Raw genomic sequence first — 22,638 nt, 5'->3', positions numbered from 1 at the left:
TAGTAACAATTAAATCCTGGTTTTGTTATCTAAACAAGAGTGAACACAATGCCTTAACCATCTCAGAATTGTTCATTTTCATCTGAGATGTCGAAGTCTTGCTTCTGAATTCAGTGAAAAGTAAATAAAGTCGTCTTCAGAAGAAATTAATATTTTAATAAGTAGAAAGCATAAAAACTATATTTCCTATCTGACTAGTTTCACCTCTTAAATGTCTCTAAGTTTAAATTTAAAAAGCCAGAAAAGTCAATGCCTTTCACAGACTTTGACAAAAAAGCAGTTAAAAAGTCAAGCAGTTTTGCCCAAATAGGCCATTTATCCTTACAGGTTTATATTACAAAGCATATCACAGAGAAAAGGAAAAGAAAAAAAAATACCCAAACTTTGGAGCTTTTCTTGAATTCCTAAAACTGCTTGTGAGCCCTAGGAAAGCTGTGAGAATTGCCATGAGGTAAGGCAGAATAACCAATTTAAAATAGATAAGCTACAGGCACAGTGGGACAGTACACTATACTTCTGCCTTTCTCCCCAACCAGATTTCCTCCAGAGTGTGAGGTCTTAGAGAGAGAAAGTTAGAATTAAGGCTACAACTTAAGAGATTTCCCCCACTCCCAAATGAAAATACCTTAAAAAGTGAAAGAGACTATTCTAAGTCAATTCAAAACAGTAGCTTTTCTAGTTTTCTTCAGAATAGGAATACTGCATAAGTTAATCAAAATGGTGAGAGCAAAAATGAGTGTATTTGAAGAAAATAAGAAGAATAACAGAAGTTGAGTTATTAGGAGTTTCAATAGATATCCAAAATGGAATTTTACTTTTATTCTAAACTTCAACAAAATTAATACCCATAAATTCCCTTTTAGTAGCAGAATCATTTTGAGTTCCAAATTGAACCAAGTGCTTCTAAAATTTAGGAATTATCCAACATGTCCAAAGAAGAAATAAGACCTGCCCAAATCTGCCTACAGAAGGGTGGAGGCCAAAAATGTTGCCTTTTATGGTTATACAGAGAAATGGCAAATCTTGGGACTGTCAGACATACAAAGGTTCCTCTCCTTCTCCCAAAAAACAATAAGCACTTCAAGAGTACATGTAAGAGGGTTTTAAGCAAAAAAAACCAAACAAACAAAAAAGCAAAAAAGCAGTGTATTAAAAAAGGAAAATATGGATATCAACTAAAAAAAAGTCTCACCTTCATTCAGTGCTTCTACCTCCCAATCAGTCATTTTATCGCAACAGCTGCGCTCATGCGAAAAAATCCTTAAAACATACCCAATATATATACAGATATAGCTATGTATATATGTATATATATAATATATATATAAATTTTTATTTAAATAAAAAAGAAAGCTCGAATCCCAAGCCAATATGTGTATATCAAATCCTTGACCAGCCAGGTCTGTAGGGCATAATCAAATTCAATGTGAAATAGTATATAAACACGGTGCCTTGACTGGGCAAATTAAATAATTGCTACTCAAAAGAGTGTTCTGTTTGGACTCTCCTACTGGTAGGCAATGACAGGACTGTATTACCCTCCCCCCCCATTTGTTTCAGTTAACAGTATGATGGACACAGAGCTTAGACTGAGGTTCTTATGACCTCAGCAGGAGTTAAGGGCTAAGACAATAAGAAACAAGAAAAATATAAACTCTTGCTTTTACCCAACCAAAGCAATGCAGTAACTTATTACATAACCAGTGCTTTCTGTTTTAGTAGTATAATCCAGAGAGGGAAATTTTAAAAAATCAGGCAAACAGAGGGATGGGGAGGGTGACTATATCAAATAATTCCCACTAAACATGTTTTATAGGGTCTTAGTTCAGTATAGACACGCGGCATCAGAATATGTGCAGCAGAACTAAACAAGAAAAATTCTTCCGTATTCGACATTTTCATGAAGAATCCTTTTAACACTGTAAAGCCAAATCTATGAAAATTGACTAGGTACTTACTACCTACTTGTGCTAATGATTCTGAACAGCAACAACTGATCAATTTGTAACCTATCCTTAAGATCTAGGCAGTTCGTATTTGCCAGATCTCTTTGAAAGCCAGGGGCTCCAGTATATACAAGGAATTTTATTTTATATTTTTGGGTTTTGAGAGTAAAAACAAAAACATCCATCAAAATAATGTGTCTCTGCTCATTTTAAGTTCAAATCAAGTGTTTCAGTCTTATAATATGGTTGATGGTCCTGATTTTTGAATATTCTATGATTTCAACAAAAGTTCAACTTGGAAAAAGCACAGCTCCAAATTTCCAACCATGAGCTTAATACAGGTAACACATCAACCATGTATTTTCAGCGCCAATAAATTACAGTTCATTCTTAAAATAGTCTCCATTTGAATCTAATCAAACAATCTAAAACAGTGACTTGGGCTTCTGATTACATTAAGTGAATGAAAAGGATCCATAATATGGAAATGAGGACTTCAAAATAAATTGGTAATTATCTCCCTGAAAAGTTGAAATAAAACAAAAACAAGAGATAAAACTCTGCTGAACAACAAAAAAGTGTTACTGCCATATGAAAAACATACCTACACATGAAGCTAGTCACCCGGAATGGGAAAGAAATTATGGCTTCTAAATAACATCTCTCAGAAAAGTTGGTTTGCTGCACATTTTCTAATAACTAGTCTATTACTGTCTCTGTTTCTCAAGCACCACAGAATTTTCAGAAAGTGCTTTTTGTCTATTTTAACTTATGGGGTCATGAGAGTTGGAAAGGATTGGGGGTAAGGAATTATACACTGGGTATGTAATAATACCAAAATACAAGAAAAACCTACTTCATTAAGATCATACAATTAATCAAACAGAGTATATATATAATATCTTCTTTTTTTTTAAAGCCCTGGATCCAAGGCGTCCAAAGTTATTAAAATAAAGTTCATTCACAGAACAAAAACAAATTTAATCTGAATTGCTTGCAGATACTGCTAATTTTCTTTTTCTTTTTCTTTTTTTTAAATTAAAAAATGCATTAATGTGAACTATGTGCAGGGTTTGTTTTTAGTAGTGGTGTTTGTGCACATTGCCTCCGGTGCTCTTCCTGGATTTCTCTGACCACTCTCAGAGAAAAAGTTTAGAAGTCATCTGTTCTCCTCCCACTATGCCCCACAAATTGATTAGGAGCAGAAGATAAAAGCAGGACTCCTCATATTTCAGGGAGCAGAACTGGGTGTAACCCCTGATCTCTGGGAGCCCTCGTTGTCCCCTCCTCCCTCAGGGTCCTCTGATAGGTTCAGAGAGCTGGTCTTGTTTGATAGGAGGCTGATATTGTCTTGTGTCAATGCTGATCCATTCGGTACATCACTGTCAACATAAAAAAGAGTTGAAATTTTAAAAAAAAGGAGAGAGATAAAAATGATTATTTAGTAGAATAAAATTAGCAAGCCCTTTCTTTTAGCAGTATGGAAAAACATATGAATGGCTTTTAAACTTTAACTTATAGCTCTATATCCATGCTTTAGTACAGGGGCTGGCAAACTAAAGCTAGCCCAGGGCTTATTTTCGTAAATAAAGTTTTACTGGAACACAGCCTGTCCATCTGTTTACGTACCGTGTATGGCTACTCTCACACTACAATGGCAGAATTGAGAGTTTCAACAGAGGCTGTTAAGACCCATAATTTCAAATATTTACTATCTGGCCTTTAACAAAAAGTGTTGATCCTTGCCTTAGCAGGTTTACTAGTACAAAAAAATTATTTTGAATCCAGGTAAATGCATGGATTTAAAGAGCCAAAACCTAAGCTTGAGAGCAAGAGGGCATTAGAAATTGTTGTTATATATCATTAGGAGGGCAATTTAGGACTATGCATCAAAAGCCTCAAAATACCCTAATGAAGTAATTAAAGATGTACAAAGAGTTAACGACAATACTGTTTACTGCAGGGTTGTTCATGACAGCTGATATGTGTCCTTCCACGCCTGTAGAAGAAAACTGCATGATATGGACAGACCAAATTAAAAACTGGGGGACACCGGCGTGGGTAGAAAGAGGCTAAATGCCTACACATTTTAAAAAACACAGGATGGGTATACATCAAAATGTTAACACGGGTTTTAAATAAATTAAAAAACAAGGGGAAGGAAACAAAATCAGAAAATTTCATTTGTTAGGTATTGACAGATAATTCAACCTTGGATCTGTTCTAAAACAAGTTTTATAACTCCTATATTTATGCAAAAATATTCTTTTCCTAATGTATACAGAAGAATGATATTTTAAAAAATAAAAATCATATTTATGAAGGTACTTCTGTCATGACTGGATGATATAAAACTATGAAAATGTTCCTTTCTTTACCTGAATGTCAATGTAAGGTCCTCAGCTGGAACCTTATTTTGTGGTTCCGGTTGTCCATTTTCTGCTTGCTTACTTGTATTCAATTTGCTTTTCATGTCCAGAGAACACTGGTTCTCCTTTGAAAGAGAACAAAATAAATTCAAATCTTCTGTTTAATGGTGCCAATGGAAGAGAGACCAAATATAGATAACACAAACTGATGACCCAGAAATCATATTTAGTTTTGTGAAATAATCAGAGACACAGGCAGACTAAAAGAGAAACATACACAAAAACAGAAGAGAGTACAAGCCACTTGCTCACTATCCAAGCTGTACAACAAGGGGGAGAATGCCTCGAGTTTATATGAAAAAATTTCACAGAAAAACTGATGACTTAAAAAAAGCAAGTCAAAAGGTAATAAATATCTGTAATATATCTATTTAAAGCAGAAAAACTAAGTTCCTCATTTATTTGCTTAGAAAGAATGTAAAAACTATGCACAAAAAAGTCAATTACCATGCAACCTGGGGGGAGTGGTTCAATCCCCTAAGACTCAAAATTTACTGAAATGAATGTTTATGCACTATAAAGCAAGCCCTAAGCACATCTGCGGATACAATTCCACAGGAAGGAATGTGTAGATTACATCTCACTCATAACAAAAAAGATGACATCAATAACTTAACGGCTATGAAAACTAGAATGCTATTTGGTAATAATACATCTTTTGTATGACATGATGGTATTGTAAAATCATAAACACCATCCCCTCTGCTTCCCTAATGAGTATGTTTAACAAATATTTAATAATTTTCAATTAACTACCTTGTTTTCCCTAAAATTTTTTCATAACGCAGAATCCTAAGACAAAGAACACACTTAAACCAAAAGGGAATGAGGAGAGGAATGATAAAATAGAGAGGCAGCCCATCTTCATGAGACTGACTCTAAGTATTAATCACCCAGTGGAACGCCTGGGGGTAATGATTCGATAGCTCTAGATGATTTTAGAACTCTAGAGCCATGAGTTCTAGGACATTTCCTTTCACATTCCCTCTTTTCCCACCATAAACTCACCATACTCAGTTCCCGGGTTCTCTTCCCGATTTCCCTTTCCACCTGGTGCAGTTCCAAGCTCAACTGCTCACTTGAGATCATTCCAGGCCATTTTGGAGGTGGTGGTGGGGGCTGTGATTGGCCTGCCAGGGTGTTCGCCTCCCTCTGCAACACCAGCCTGTTACTAACAGCCTAGTGCATAAAGCCAAGCACACACACAACTCAACACACATCACACCATGTAGAGAATGACCAGGCCGATTCCAGACTACAGCCTTCAGCAGCTTATCACTCAGGCAGTTGCCATAAAAATGATGCAACTATAAGACACTGTCTCTTTCTTTGAATACTATTTGAATAAAAAAAGAAAAAAATAGGGGTTTTAAACTTAGTGAATAGCAATTTAATCTTATGTATAAGTTGCTCTTTTAATTTTCTTACTTGAAAGAGGTCAACTATAAATGTGCGTCTCTCCTTTTTTTTATTGAATTTTCTCTGAAGTAAATTCTGTGATTTATTTCAATGAAACCTCAGTAATGGCAACGACATTTATTTAACCCTAGTGAATTCAGCAAGTGGCAAGCCTCTAAATGATGCTGATATTCTTTTGGGACAGAAAATGGGTCTAGAAATATCAACTAAGACAAAAAGCCATGAATCAGCTGTTTAAGGAATCATGCTATATGGAGTTAAAGGTCTGAATCTTTAAAAAGCTAATGAATTAAAGACGGACATAATTAAACCTAGCATTCTTTTTCTTACAATAGGAATCAGCAAGAAGTTTTGGACCAACATAAATAAAGGGCAAAAGGAGATATGAGTTATTATATAGGTTTTATTATGAGTTATTATATAGGTTTTTAAAAATTCTAAACCTTACTGCTTACATAAGAGCACAAACCAGACATGTGTTCCAAAAAACAATCACCTACTGTCTTCCTAGTAAGAAAGTCTAAGACAGAATTAGTTAGAAATTTATTTCCACGGTGATGCCTTACTTATATTAAAGATCTTGGTAGAATGATAAAGACTGTTATAATAGTATCTTTTTCTCCAGAATGGAGCAATGTATTTATCATTGGAATGTCTTTAGTTTTCTATATTCAAAGAATATGTTCCCACGTAAAGGATAATAGTATAAACAAAACCTAGTCTTCCTGGGGTGGCACTTAAAAGAGATTTTAAATTCTTTGTTTTCTGATATTTTGTTTCCCTTAAATGTCAGGCAGCAGAGTGGAAAGAACACTGAATTTGGAGTATGAAGACTTGGGTTCATGTTTCAACTTCTGTTTTCTTCAACCAAAAAAGGGGGAAAATACTACCTGCCTAACCTACCTGTCAGGGACGTTTTAAGGGTCAAATAAGATATGTGATAGCAATTTAAATTTAAAGAACCACATTAATGAAAGGTGCTATTATTACACATAGGCTGTTTTTTTAAGCCAAAAGTCTAAGTTTCTACTTTTTAAAGATTTACAGAGGCTAGCCTGGTGGCGCAGTGGTTAAGTTCACATGTTCCACTTCCATGGACTGGGGTTCACCAGTTTGGATCCTGGGCATGGACCTACACACTGCTGGTCAAACCACGCTGTGGCAGCCGTCCTATATATAAAGTAGAGGAAGATGGGCATAGATGTTAGCTCCAGGCCAGTCTTCCTCAGCAAAGAGGAGGGCTGGTGGCAGATGTTAGCTCAGGGCTAATCTTCCTCAAAAAAAAAAAAAAAAAAAAAGATTTATAAATAAATGCTAAGGATTAAAGGAAATAAGAAAAATTAAAAACAAATCATAAGCTAAAAGAATTTGTTGATAAAAACTGTATACCTTAAACTTAAATGTGTCATGAGGGAATATAAGCTCCTGTTGGGAAATTTCAGATAACCTGTTTTCTATTCTCAGGTAATAGAAATCCTAAGTTTCCTACTGTCCCAGAGTTGAACTCTAAGTCCTTAAATTTTCTGAAGAATGAATATGTGTACTAACTCTTAAGAAAGACCATTAGATTTTGTGTTCATAGTACCTCAAAGTTTCTCCTTTTAGAATCTCTGAGAACGCCTCAAAAATTGGAATGAAAAAAAAAATCTACAGGTTGGTACCTCTAGTCCACGTAGCTGGGTCTGTTGGCTAATTTGTTGGTTTAGCTGCTGCAATTCTAGCCGAAGCTGCTCCCTCTCAGCAGATGGAAGGGGTTTTCCATGACTGGCCACTTCCGAGATGGATACTCTCTCCCTTTGGTGGGAAACAAAGTATGGAACAAACTTTAAATTTTATTTTCTAAAAATATTATTGACCAGAAAAACAGGAAAAGTTGATTAATTTTAAAGGTTTGTAAAAGTAAAAACAATGGCTCCTACCTTTCACTGAAGTGTCCCTGAGAAGGTATGTTTTGATGAGGTGAATATGGAGAACCTCCCCAGCCACCATGGGTTCCATATGGACTATAATCTGGAAGAGAATAATTTACTGTAGTATGATGCGCTTCTTGTTTTAAGGTAGCCATATCTAAAAGACACAGGCATACTGTGTATATGCCTATCTGCAAAGATGTCTACCAAACGGTAATAGGGTATTGATGTTCATTTTTTCACCACTAAAATGACAGTCTTTGTCATTTTTCGTTTGAATCGTTCTTTAAAAATGAGAATGTATTATTTAAATAAAAGCAATGAAGCTATTAAAAAAAACAGGCAATCTTCACATACACACATTTTAGTCTGTACCCCTAGAATTCCCAGAGATAAGTGCATGGAACAGTTTGAAGATTACTGCTTTGGAAGACTGTGGAAAGCACAGATAGTAAATGTGGAATAGAGGTGGTGCTGGACATCATGAATGCGAACCCTCTAGATCGGCTTACTTCAGAGATTCTTACCTGAAATGTTAATAGGTTTTGTGGGAGCTCCCTGAGGTGCCATAGCCTGCATTGGACCAGCACCCTGATATATTGTTTTGGAAGTTCGAGAAATGGCACCAAACCGAGATACTGTTGGTCGATCTCCAAATGGGATGAGGTCATCATCACTGGTTTCTGCTGTTCTTCTCTGGAGATCTAATCGCTGGTCTCTCACTCCTTTACTCTCCACGTTCTGATAAAAAGTAAAATGAGAAATCCACCCCACGCTTAGATCTCTAACATAATTTCTTCTAGCTCTGTAATAAGGTTAAAAAAGCGTACAATGTTCTCACTGGTAAGACTAAAACTTACTAAAACTTACGACAACTTTGGTTGTCATATAAAACACTTTTTAAAACTTTGACCACTCCCCCACAATAAGAAATATACTTTACATCATGATCCAGTACATATACCCATTCAAATATAAAATTTCATAACACATCTTTACCCTTACTATATGTAATGTACTCTAGTATTTATATTGTTATTACAATTCATTTCTTTAAATAAAGGTTCGTCATGACCCACTCAACTAATTTCAAAACTCAACAGTTAGAAAAACAATGTTTAAAAATATAAGTGTCACCACAGGTTTTTCAAAGGGCTTCCAGTCAGAAAGAAATAAGTACCGAGAAAAATGGAAATGGAAATCTAATCGCTGGACCCTTGCTACTCAAAGTAGTCCAGGGACCAGCAGCGGCAGCAGCATCTGGGAATTCATTAGAGATGTAGAATCTTAGGTCCCATCCTAGTCTTACTGAAACAGAACCTGCATTTTAACAGACCCCTAGGCAATTTATATGCACATTAATATTTGAGAAACACTGGGCTAGACTTCTTATACCTGTATGGGAGATTTTCAATTATACCTAGTATATAATTAGGTTAGGTTAGCAGACACTTTTATCCGTTACTGATTTAAGGAAATGAGTTTTATTTTGCTAATATTTATGTTACTTTAATATAATAACCCTTTGTGAAAGCCAGATACAAAGCAAGGGCTCCTCTCTATCTCCAACTCCTCATCTCATTCCTGTTCTTAGAAGGCTGTTTCCTATGGCCTAACAACGTTTCCCTAATCCCACCACAGAAAAACAAAAGGTTCGGGGCTGGCCCCAAGGTTGAGTGGTTAAGTTCACACGCTCGGCTTCGGTGGCCCAGGGTTTCGCCAGTTCGGATCCTGGGTGTGGACATGGCACCGCTCATCAGGCCATGCTGAGGTGGTATCCCACATGCCACAACTGGAAGGACCCACAATTAAACATATACAACTGTGTACCAGGGGGCTTTGGGGAGAAAAAGGAACAAAAATTAAAAAAAAAAAAAAAGAAAAACAAAAGCTTCATTTTCGCTTTTTCCTCCTCTATATCCTTTTCTTCCTCTTTTTTTTGGGCTGGCATTTAATGGTATTTATGCTACAGATATCATTTTACTCATTTATAGTGGTATTAGCATCCAACTATTCCTTTTCTAATACCAAGAATTGGTCTTCTCTTAACCACGTGGACAAGTATTTGTCTATGAAAACCTATATAATAACTTAGGGAACCTTGTTACAGTTAATAAGGACAAATGGTTTGAGAGCAACAGTCAAGGCATATCCTTCAACCCAGCTATTACTTTCTAAGCACGAGTTTCATGCATGTACACAAGGAGAGAAACACTAGATTGTTCACTGTAGCACTGTACATAATAGCAAACATTAAAAATAGCCTAAATGTCCATCACTAGGAAAATGAATAATAATTTACATATATTTTTGTTATATGACATCAGCTATCACAAAATAGTATCTGATGAAAACAGTTAAAATGAATGAAATTATGGGTATAAATTTGGATACATCTCAAAAACAACGCTGAATGAAAATGTAAATTCAAGTATATAATATATACAAGGTCTATAAACATGCAAAACAAAATTGTTTAGGAATAGTATAAAATTATCCATGAAATTATGATAAACTCTCCATTCAAGATAGAGGTTACCTCCAGGGAAGGAGGGAGGGAGAAAAATGAGATTAGGGAGGTATATTTAGGAAGATTTAACTACTTCTATAAAGTTTTATTTCTTTAAAAAATAAAAAAGCAATAAAGATAAAATAGTGAGATATTTTAAGTTTGGGTATTAGATATACCAGTGTTACATTATTTTTTGTTAAAAAACAAAACAGTTTAAGCTTAATAAGCTTTAGTACACCACAGCTAACTTGAAGCTAAGTAGCTGCAATTCTGACTCAAATACTACTACTGTTCACTAGATTCAACTTTGTTGTTTAAACCTCAAGAGCTGTAAAAGAGTTATAACTTATTTGGACAAGCAATCTAAGATTTTGATTAATTATGCAAAATAATTTAATTTTGGTTCTAAACAGCTGTTGGGTTAATTGCTGGCTATAAAGAAATATAATAAATACTCATCTTCGTCTAGATAAGTATTAAAAGATTTTTACTTATACCTGAAAGAAACAAACAAAAAACCATACTGTTTAAATATAATTCAATCACACAGTATAGAATATGGCCTGAAATCTTAAGCAAAGCTCAATTATTTGTGTCTACACTATAATGGGGGATAATTTATTTGGCTTATCTTGATCTGTATTAATTATGGCTTAGTTATTACACATACCATCATTTCCACACTCCCTGCTGCCACAACATCTTTGGGTTTTGCATCTTTGGTTCCAATGTAGGAGCCGATGGTGTCACATGACCAGGGAGAGTACTGGCTATAATCATTTCCTTTGTATTTCCCAGCTACCTTCAAGTCTTCCTCCAAAAACTACACATGGGGGGAGAAAAAAAGAAACAAAATAGGAAATGGGTCTAAGAATAGCAACATAGAGAAAGCAAGAATTTCTTAGAACGTTATGCTGAAGCAACACAGTGATGGTTATTTGATTTGTGTCCCAATATGAGATTTTTGTAGACTGAAAAATCTGTAATGTGAAGAATGATGTTTAGCCTTTACACTTTGTTAGCGGAGGGTCAAAAAGAAGTATCTCAATGTCTTTCAAGGAATTAAGCTAGGATTTTTGAGGAGGTTTGCTCATCCTCTTTTTCAACAGATGAAATCAACACTTAAACAAATAAGTACCAGGCCCTAGTTTTACTAGACTCTCCTCAATGTTTCTTTCAATAACATTCCAAATAAACAAGAACATTAAAAACTATTTACAACGTAATTTAAAATGTTCTATATAGTGCATGATGATGCAATAACTTTTTTACTGAAAACTCTTTAACAGCAATAATTCATATCTTGAATATATTCTGGTCCTTAGGCTGAGTCAATGAAGTGAAAAGGATAAGATGCCTAATTTTATTTTCTCAGGATGAGTTCTGAAATTAGGTAATAAGAGAATAGCTATTCTAGGTCTAAGGTACTTTTACTAAAATCGCAGCATTCACATTTGTGTGATATTTTACAGTTTTCAAAGTACTTTTATATACACCATCTTATATGTTCCTCATGTCCATGAGACACATTGGTGATCTGACCAAAGCTATAACAGTATAGGGCAGTGCTGGAACTAGAACTTTAATTTTGCTTTCGCTTTACCACAGATACATACACTGATATACTGATACCCTAGGGGCAACTGGTACATTTAAGTGGCTCTGTGCCTCCCCCTATACTAAGAAAAATCTTGTCCTTTCTGAATCATCATTATTGGTCTTCTGCACTGACAGAGGGTCTGCTATTCACAAATACTCATTTTCAACTATAACTCCTGTTTTTATTGTTTGGTAACCTCTTTCTTTTTCTGTCCTACCTCTATTTAAAAAATTCCATCTTCTATTTCTCCTCCACTTACAAACTTCATGTAGAACAGCTAGCTTCTTAAAGACATGACCTACTAACAAGAGTATTTTTTCCAACTATAATGTATTATGCAGCTGTTAAAAGAACGAGATAAATTTATACACTGACATAGGAAGACATCCAGAACAATTCGTTACAGTAAAGAAAAATAAAAAGAACGCAAAAGACACAAACAAAATCTCAAGATATACTACTAAATGATCCTATTAAAAAATAATAATGATATGCTAGTTCATGCCAGAAAAGTTGAAATACATATACAAAGGCGAAACATATAATAAACTGACAGTGATATAGAAAATAGGGTTTTGAGAACTTTCTATGTTATGTATTTTTATAATGCATAAATTCAGTACAACTACAGTAGGTTGCTTATAGTCAGAACTGATGTTTAAATATATAGCTTTGTATGTCAGTAACTAAAATAATCCTAGATAAAGTTCCTTAACAGCCAGGCATTATTATAATATTTATTTGAAGTAAAAGAATAAAAAATACAAACAGTTGTTATTTACTGAACGCCCGCTATGTGCCAGATGCCTTATGCCTTATGTAGTCTTCACCACACCTCTATGCGGTAGGCTTTATTGCACCCGCTTTACAAATGGGGAAGCCTGAGCCTCAGGGTTCAGGGAGGCTAAGCAACTTACAAAAGATCGCAGACTAAGCGACACAGCTGAACCTCAAAGATAAATAAATGCGATTCCAAAACTAGCTCACTTTTCACAGTGTCATATTACTTTCCATATTTAAAAAACCAGTATGGCATAATAAGATTCTAGGGTGTCTCTACTATATAGTTTTTGAAACAACTATCATGTAATGTCATACTTTACAAGTAAAATCACAATAGAAGATGTTACAACTTTACTTATTAACCCACATGAACTGTGGAAAATTCATCCAAAGTGTTTAGATATGAAAGCTAGTAGATCACTTTCATGGACTCAAAAGACTACTGTTTATTATATGCTATGCGATGCACTTAAGTTTTCAATTTTCATTGCTTATTATTCATAATTTGTCAGATAGCAATGTTGCTTAGAATCAAAATTCTACATGTAAAGGATGTAAGACATTTTCCTTACACAGTATTAATTGCAACCCTGCGGAGAATCTATTTGACTTTTTAAAAAAACATATATGCACGTTCTAAGCTGAGGCAGTACATACAATCAGTAAATCAAAATAAATAAATAAATAAGATTAACAAAGCAAAAAGCTGGCTTTTTGAAAAGACGAAAGTGATAAATCCCTAGCAAGACTGACCAAGAAAAAATTATTACCAATATCAGAAGGGGAAAAATGAACACCACTATAGAATCTGTAGACATTAAAAAGTAAGACAACATTCATTCAAGATAACTATCAGTACTGTCTTGTAGAAATACAAGGAAGATGAGCCCCCAAATTATGATTTATTGCTCTGCATTACATTAACCAGTTTATTCTAGCAACTTTCAGTGTTCTTTTTTTCTGTCTTTCACTACCTATATTAACCTGTCCTATTCTTTGATCAATTTTAGCATCCTGCTGTTTTTCTCATTCTTCAGTTAAATAAATCTTTGACGTTTTACTTATAAAAATAGTCTAAAACTAAGAATAGAAGGGAATTTCATTAATCTGATAAAGATTATCTACAAAAACCCCTACAGCAAACGTTGTAATGGTGAATTATTAAAAGCTCCATTCGCTCAAAGACTGGAAATAAGTCAAGAATACCTGCTATCATCCCTTTTCTTCAACATTGTACTGGAGGATCTAGCCAGCACAACAAGGTAAAAAAAGAAGAGATATAAGGATGAAAAGAAGACAGTAAAATGGTCATTATTCACAGAGGACATGACTGTATGCATAGAAAATCCAAAAGAATCCACTAACAAATACTAGAATTAATAAGGAAATTTAGTAAGGCTGCTGAATATAAGGAACAATACACAAAAATCTACTTAATTTCTCTATAACAAAGAGAAAATGAAATTTCAGAAAGGGTTCCATTTATAATAGCTCCAAAAAACATCAGTTATCTAGGAATAAGTTTAATGAAAGATATGCAAGACACTGAAAACTATATGATATATGACACTGAGAGAAATTAAAGAAGATCCAAGTAAGTGGAACGTACACCATGTTCTTGAAGACTCAATATTGGAAAGACGTCACTTCTCCCCAAATGGATCTAAAGCAACACTGTCCAGTGGAAATATAATGAGACCCACATATGTAATTTAAAAATTTCTAGTAGCCACATCAAAAAATAAAAACAGGTGAAATTAATTTTAATAATACATTTTATTTAATTTAATACATCCAAAGTATTATCATTTTAACATGTAATTAATAGAAATATATTAATAAAATATTTTACTTCTTTAGGGGTACTAAATCTTCAGATCCAGTGTATGTTTTATGTTTATAGCACATCCGCACTCAGATTAGTCACATTTTAAGCACTCATTAACCACATGTGGCTAGTAGTTACCATACTGGACAGTGCAAATCCAGAGATTCAATGTAATCCTAATAAAAATTGCAGCAGATACTTTCATGGACATCAACATGCAGATGCTAAAATGCGTTTGGAAATTCCAAGAATCAAGAAGAGCAAACGTAATCCTACAGAAGACCAAACTAGGAAACATACATCACCACATATTAAAATGTACTATAAAACTACACTAAAACAATATGGTGTTGGTGCCAGAATAGAAAAAATACATCAATGAAACAAGATAGAAGAATAGAGTCCAGAAAGATATATAGTTACCTGACTATGACAAAGGTGACCTGATTATGATAAAGATGACTACAGGGCACTGGGGAAATGATGGTCTTTTCATTAAATGATGCTGGATCAATGAGGTATCTTTTGGGGGAAAAAATGGATCCTGACTCCTAACACACTACATACAAAAATAAATTCTGAATGGTTCATAAACCTTTTAGAAGAAAACACAGGAAAATATCTTCATAACCTTGGGAATAGGCAAAGATTACTTAAACGGGACACAACAAACCACCAACAAAGGAAAAATTTATAAAATGAGATTAAAAATGATGTGCTTACTTCCTCTTGGTGGAAGGTAGGAGGCAATGTTGGTGAAGGTGCAAAAGGAGGTGGAGAGATAACCTTCCTTTCCTCTAGCTGGGCCATTATCTCCTTTCGTCTTCGATGTAGCTCATCTAGACTAGGATGGGGCTGGGGAGGAGGAGGGAGCCGGCTGCAAGGAGGTTCCTGAAAAGGCAAAGATTAGTAAAAGTTGAAAAAGAACTCGAGAACACATTAATTCATTTAGCACACATTTCAAGTAAGAAGCAGCTTTTACATTCATCTTAACACATGGAAATACCAAGACTTAATAAAACAAAGCAAAAGAAAATCCCAAAACCCTCTCAGGATTTCCCGAAGAGCTAAATTTAAGTTTCTTTTTCTTAGCTAGAGATCATAACTTCCAAATAGATCTAGAAATGTTAATAAAATCATCTAAAGTTCAGAAACTAAGGAGGGTTAGTGGTTTTGGGGTAGGAATTTTTTTTCCCTTTAACAGTTTAACAAAAAAAAAGTAATAACCGATCCAAATTATGAAAAGATTCAAAAAACAGGGGAGAAGCATTCTTATAAAAAAGAATTGATCAAAGAGTTATTATCATGGCAAAAAGGTAAAAAAAAAAAAATCACAGCAAGCAATAATCAAATTAAATCTATGTAATAAGAAAAAAAAACAGCATACTCTGATGTACGAAGGTCTGATCTGAGTTGGATGAGGAGCCACTGGATAGTAACCCTCCATCTGTGGGTATCTTTCTCTGGATTCTGGTACATACGATGGTACTGCTGCAGGTGGAATCTCAACAGGTATAGGACTTTCTCGGAAAATCTCTTCTCTTGCATAAGACTGAGCAGAGTATACTCGACGGCCATCATAGTGTGGTGGGTACATAGGAGGGTACTGTTGTGGCTGTGTGCCATATTGAGAATTTACTACACGATCTTGGAGGTAGGGTGAATAATGATCCAAGTAGGGAGGACTAGGTTCAGGAGCAGATGGTGGAGGTCGGACAAAGCGGGACACACACTGCGGGGGTGGAGTATAGTACATACCTGTACAACACAAAAGAGGAACCAAAAGCAACAATAAACTAACCTATTTTTCTATATAATACTTTCCCTTTTAAAATAGTTCAAAACTAAAGAATTAACAATCCACTCATTTCTTTAGAAGTTTTCCCCTCTGCTCATGTAGTCAGGTTAGCTTTATGAAAAATAATGAGCAAAAATTATCCTTAAAAGTCATTGAAAAAACTAATCTATTTATAACCTACAATAGTAGACTGGCTCTCTCAATTGTTTGCCCATCTTTCTGGTGTGTGTTAATGCAGTGCAAATACTGGAAAGCAAAAAACTGCACTTCTCTGAGGCTCAGATTCCACAAATCACTCGTTTGCATGTTTTGAGTGTGAAATTGAATTAACTGGAAAGAGATGTGGCACACAAAAGATCCATTCTGCTGGTGCAGACCTAGCAGCTACTTCATAGCTCTAGGAGTTCTTGAGACCACAGTCGTAGCAAGAGCTTCCCGATCTAGACTGGCCTCAAGTGCCGCGATCCTGGAGGTAGCAGTTGGGCGGATGTCTCCTGTTTCTACTGCGTCTTCACTCTAACAGGTTCTTCCCGCAGCTAGTTCTGGGACTCATTCCTGCCGGCCTGGCTTAAGCCTGCCTTCCAGCATTTCCACTGATTCTGGAGGCACTTAAACTCCCTGCATTAAACCTCTTTCTGCTTCATATTGCTAGAATGCCTTCTGCTATCTGCAGCTGAACTCTGACTGATACAGTGCATTAAGGTCACCTCAACAAAAGTCGTCAGGTTTTTCCTGAAACGGATGGTCAAAAGGAAGATATGAATCAACTTTTATATTTTTACATGTATTAATAATGCCATATCAATTTAAAACTATTTTTTTGGAAGTAGAGAAGACATTTCTGATTCAAAATTAAGGCAGCCTTGGGAAAAGGAAATGAACATCTTTAATCTATCCCACGTTAAAAAATAATAGCACTAGACCGTCTCTGACAGAGAGCGCCAACACTTTAGTTTAAAAATCATTGTACATTTTTTTCATATGAATTCTATCTGTGAAACCTCAGTCGTCATCTCTCCTTCATTCTCCACACCTACTATTATCATTAAAACTGGCTAATTTTTCAAATTTGTCTATTTTCTAAAATCCCTTCTTATTCTTTCCAACCTATACTAATCCAGGCCTCAGCAATCACACTTGCATTAACAATAGTCTCCTTACTCTTCCTTGACTCTAGACTCTCTTTGCAATCCATTTGTAAATTTTCCTTTCTATTTTCTAATACCTCTATTTAGGGCATTTTTCCATAAATTCTTTTTTTTTTTTGAGGAAGATTAGCCCTGAGCTAACATCTGCTGCCAATCGTCCTCTTTTTGCTGAGGAAGGCTGGCCCTGAGCTAACATCCGTGCCCATCTTCCTCTACTTTATATGTGGGACGCCTGCCACAGCATGGCTTGACAAGTGGTGCCATGTCCACACCCGGGATCTGAACCATTGAACCCCAGGCTGCCGAAGTGGAAGTGTGCACTTAACTGCTGAGCCACCAGGCCGGCCCCATAAAATCTTTTTGATTCCCCAAGTTCTCAATCATCTCCCTTGAGTCTTGTAGTTAATTTCTACCACACTAAGATTAACTACTATAACTGAACACTTAATTTTTAACATACATACACACACTCCCACATACATATACATACTCTCATAAATAGTTTTCTATTCTTTACTAATATTGGTTCTACACTACAAACGCTCTAAAAGTATATAGGCTGCAATTTTTCATATATATTACAGGGCCCAGAAAAATATTAGGTGATAAGTGAAAGGAAGAAAAATGTACTGTGTGGGTTTAATTTATACTCACTGTAATATTAAAGTCTTTATTCATGCTTGAAGAAAATTTTGGTCAGGAAATACATACTGCCTTAGCAAATTGCCATTGTCTACTTGGGTGACTTGTTATTTCTATAAATATATGAACATATTTAATATACAACTGCTTTTAGTAGTTAGGGCAAAAGGCTATAAAAATAGCTTTGCTACCTCATATATTTTGTACTATTTAGTTGCACATAAAATCTCAAGTTTTTCCCAAAGTATTAAAAAATGCATTAATTTAATCTTAAGGAGGCTACTGTAAAAATGATCACTCTTAGTTGGAATAGTTCTCATAACTCCTAAGAAAAGTGAGTGACGTCAGTGAAAGATCATTACCCTGTTGATAAGGTGCTGGTTCAAATGGTGGAGCAGCTCCTCGAGGATCCTGATAATAAACGTCTGCCTGTTGTGCTGGATACAACTGAGAACCTCGTGGGACCATCTGAAGTGGTTTGGTGACAGGCATAGCAGCCAGGTCTGTTGGCCCCCTTGGAGGTGCAGGATGTGGATTCACAGGTAAGGCAGATATACTCTTAGGGACAGATTCCAGCCTAATGGGAATAAAATTCTGCAAGTCAAGTTGAAGGTCTCAAAAATACTTCTAATGTACACAAATTGCTAAATGTGAAAAAAAAAATTGCCACAATTTGGGAAACTGGTTTCTTCCAACAGTCTCTCCTTGTACAAAATTTGCAACCTTTGATCTTATTTCACCTATGCTAATTGTGTCTTAAAAGTCACTAGCACAGGAAATAGATAGAAAAAACAACAATATAAAGCCCCTAAAATGAGTTTTTTAAAAAACAAAACACCGATTATCCTTTCTTCCCTCTACTTTATGTTTATTAAGAAGAAACTTTAAGTAAAAGTTAGGAAAAACAACATACAGGTCAGGAGGGGATCCAGGGGCACTACTGCTCAGATGGTCTATCTTTCCTGGTTTCAGACTAGAATCGTAGCTGGGATCCGTCCCTCGTGGAATCAGCTGTGCTGTATTCCCTGCTGACACAATTCCATTTGGCAGAGCAGGGGGTTTTCTGCTAGGCAGATCCACTGCACCTTCATCTGGAAGAATAGCTGCTGGAGGCAGGCCCACCTCATTAAGTTGACCCAAAGAAGCACTCAGGGGTCTCCTGGGAACCAGGCGTTTGTTCATTTTACGAAATCTACATAAAAACCAAAGGCACACACCAAAGTTACAAAACCAAAACCAAGACCTAAAACCTATTTAAGAAACAGATACAAAAGCAAAAGATTCCAAGCATATTATATTCTAGAAATTCTCCTGAAACACTGGCTCTAGCTATCAACTTGAGAACTTTTGTGTGTTTGTGTGTGTGTGTGTATGTGTTCTATAAAATCTCAAGCAAAACACACTAAGTATAAAATTCCTCATAACGAGTACAGTCGTCTCTCAGTATCCACAAGATACTGGTTCCAGGCCCCCCACAGATATCAAAATCTGAGGATGCTCATGTCCCTTACATAAAATGGCATAGTATTTGTATATAACCCAAGCAATCCTCCTGTACACTTTAAATCATCTCTAGATTACTTCTAATACTTAATACAACGTAAATATTACGTAAATAGCTGTTATACCATATTGTGTAGGGAATAATGACAAGAAAAAACAATCTGTACATGTTCAGTATAGAAGCAACGACCATAGGCCTTTCAATCTGAGGGTGGTTGAATCCACACACGCAGAAGCCCTGGATATAGAGGGCTGACTGTATTTGTAACATTACAAATCATGCTTATTAATATTTGTACTATAACTTACTTTTACTGAAATTTCTACTTCTAAAACTTATTGGAGGAGGGGGTAGAAAAATCTTTAGAGGACAGCTTCTGAAATATTTTACTTTAGCTTCCCCCTAAATGTTTTGGGCTGTGAGCCTATATTACACATTAAGAATAAAACAAAAAGCCAGCGTGCACTAAGAAAAATTGACCATTTATTCCATTAAAAATTTTAAATAACTAAGAACAGTAATTTGTATCAGATCTGATTCAGAGATGCTGATGTTATACGTGCCTACACAAAACTGAAATCATTTAAAAAGTGGGTTAATATAAGCAATATAGAATAATGATTAAATTTTAGCAGATGCTGTGGTATTAAAGGCATGTAGATTCTTAATCTCACCACAGCAAAAAAAATTAAGCCATCAGACTCTAGTATCCTTGTTCCTCGATAATGAAAGTAAATCTATTTGCAACTGTTAGTGCATTTAAAAAACTAATTTGAAAGACAAACCCTCATAAGACTAACGCTATTTTTCCAAAAGTTTCCCATATTTGACAAATTTCCAGGGGGAAAAACTACCCATCAGGAGTAACCACTGTTAATTTGGTATATAATCATACAGATTTTTCCCTCCATACAATGGCTTAATGGTCATATGTATGTAAGACTATTATTTACAGAAATAGGGTCATATATGACTGCTTAGTAATTTTTTTCCTCCACTTTGTAATCTGGGATATTCCCTATATCAGTACATTGCAGGTCGTTTCTAATTTTTTACTATTAAACCAATGCAGTAATAGGTAATGACGCGCATGTACTTGTACCCTTCTGTGAGTAACCAGAAGAATTGCTAAGTCTAATATATGCACATTAGAAATTGTTATAATGCTCCAAAACTATTATAACTTCTACGGATAATAAATGTCTTTTTAAATATCTCATCAAACACTGGGTAGTATCAGTTTTTGTTAACTTGACAGCTCAAAAATATCAAATTTTGTTTTAATCTGCTTTTTTTTTTAACAATTAGTGAAGGTGAACAAAGTTTCACATGTTTACCGGCTATTCGTATTTCTTCTGTGAACTGCCTATTTATGTTCATGATCCACATACCTACTGGTTCTTCTCTTACAGATTTGTAGCAGCTCATTTTATGTTAGTGACATCAGCCCTCTATACGTGATTTCCCCACCAATCTGTCTTTTTTTTCGAACTGTGGTGTTTGGGCCATATCTTAGTTTTAAATTTTATGTAATCAAATTCATCAATCTTCTCCTTTATAGATGCTGGGTTGTCCTTCTCAAAAAACCATTTCCTATTATAAGATTATGTAACGACAACAACAATCTGTAAGTACCTTATGGTTTCCTTCTTAAATATTTAAATCTGATACATTTATAATTCATTTTGGTAGAAAGGTCAGAATCCAGTTCTAATTATTTTTCAAACGGACAGCAGTTGTTTCATCGCCATCTTTCTTGTTACTGATGGGAAATGCCACTTTTAGTACACATGCTGAGTTCCTATATGCATCTGGAACGCTTTCGAGATTTTCTATTCTACTGCACTGATCTGTGTACTCCTAAGCTAATACCACAGTGTTTATCTTCACCTTAGCTCATAATTTAGGTTAACAGTTATTAGCCTAGTCTCTGTTGAAGATTTCCTTTTTCAGAATTTTCCTGGATATCTGCAAGTATTTATTATTCCAAATGAATGATTTCGTTAAGTTCCAATAATCACCATGTTAAGATTCTAAGTGGGATTTCACTGAATTTACTGTTTAAGAGAAAATAAAATCTTTATAATGCCAAGTTTTATTCAAGATCACAGTATGTTTCTTCATTTCTTCAGTTCTTCTCTTACATTCCTAGGTAGGTTACTAATTCCTGAACATTTCTTATCAGATTATTATTTGGTACTTCTTTTTTGTTGGTGTGGCTAATGTGAAACGGATCTTTAATTTTACTGTACTTTTTAACTGGTTATGTTTCCCTTTTTAGTTTATATGAGAACAATTCACTTTTGTAAACTAATTTTTTGATTTGCTGCATCACTAAATTCTCATTTCTTTTGTTTCTGGTACTTCTCTTGAGTTTTTCCATGTAATGATTTTACAGCTATTTTCTTGTTTACCTATATTAACAACTACTTCCAGAATGTTAAATAATAGTCTTACTAGGAGAAAATGTTGCCTTACTCTTGACTTTAACGAAACTGAATCTAATATTTTATAAGTATCATGCTATCCTGTTGGCTTTGAGATACAATTAATTTGAGAAATAATTATCCTGTTGAGAAAGTATCTATGATATTTTTGTTCTATTAAAGGATTTTGACCTATTGTGGACATTGGATTTATTCAAATGCCTTCTGGCGTCTTTGGATATGACCACATGGTATTTCTTCTCTAACCTATAGTAATTATACTGTGCTACTTTTGCACTTACTCATGGTGTCTATTTTAATGTAGTACTGAATTCTAAGTTTTAATATTTAGGATTTAAAAAATATCAATATGTGAGATGGATCTTGAGTTTTCTCTTTTTTTTTTTTAAGGATTGGCACCTGGGCTAACAACTGTTGCCAATCTTTTTTTTTTTTTTTTCCTCTGCTTTAGCTCCCCAAACCCCTCCTGTACACAGCTGTATATCTTAGGTGCAGGTCCTTCTAGCTGTGGGATGTGGGACGCCGCCTCAACGTGGCCTGACGAGTGGTGCCATGTCCGCGCGCAGGATCTGAACCCTGGGCCGCCGCAGCGGAGCGTGCGAACTTAACCCCTCGGCCATGGAGCCGGCCCCTTCAGTTTTCTTTAATTGTGCTATCTGTGTCAAATTTAGT

General features: G+C 35.2%; 1 protein-coding gene across 5 annotated transcripts in view; it reads right to left on the bottom strand.

Annotated features, from left to right (window-relative positions):
* Window positions 1-2,100: 2,100 nt before the first annotated feature.
* The window catches only part of RC3H1 (ring finger and CCCH-type domains 1), a 73,289-nt gene continuing 52,751 nt past the window's right edge, over window positions 2,101-22,638 (bottom strand). For 2 of the 5 annotated variants that reach the window (XM_044757639.2, XM_070496821.1), the window contains exons 10-20: window positions 18,929-19,207; window positions 18,378-18,592; window positions 15,815-16,185; window positions 15,151-15,318; window positions 10,887-11,039; window positions 8,232-8,445; window positions 7,714-7,804; window positions 7,456-7,588; window positions 5,384-5,527; window positions 4,325-4,440; window positions 2,101-3,328 (exon numbers count right to left, since the gene is read on the bottom strand). In XM_044757639.2, the coding sequence (XP_044613574.1) occupies window positions 3,178-3,328; window positions 4,325-4,440; window positions 5,384-5,527; window positions 7,456-7,588; window positions 7,714-7,804; window positions 8,232-8,445; window positions 10,887-11,039; window positions 15,151-15,318; window positions 15,815-16,185; window positions 18,378-18,592; window positions 18,929-19,207 (2,035 nt within the window). In that variant the 3' untranslated portion in view covers window positions 2,101-3,177. Of the gene's footprint in view, window positions 3,329-4,324; window positions 4,441-5,383; window positions 5,712-7,455; window positions 7,589-7,713; window positions 7,805-8,231; window positions 8,446-10,886; window positions 11,040-15,150; window positions 15,319-15,814; window positions 16,186-18,377; window positions 18,593-18,928; window positions 19,208-22,638 lie in introns of all 5 variants that reach the window. The other 3 variants (XM_044757636.2, XM_044757638.2, XR_011497994.1) reach the window with 2 other exon arrangements.

This window comes from Equus asinus, chromosome 25 (genome assembly GCF_041296235.1).
Source record: "Equus asinus isolate D_3611 breed Donkey chromosome 25, EquAss-T2T_v2, whole genome shotgun sequence".
Lineage (NCBI taxonomy): Eukaryota > Metazoa > Chordata > Mammalia > Perissodactyla > Equidae > Equus > Equus asinus.
The sequence above is the reverse complement of the archived record's forward strand: the minus strand, read 5'-3'. Positions and strand labels throughout refer to the sequence as shown.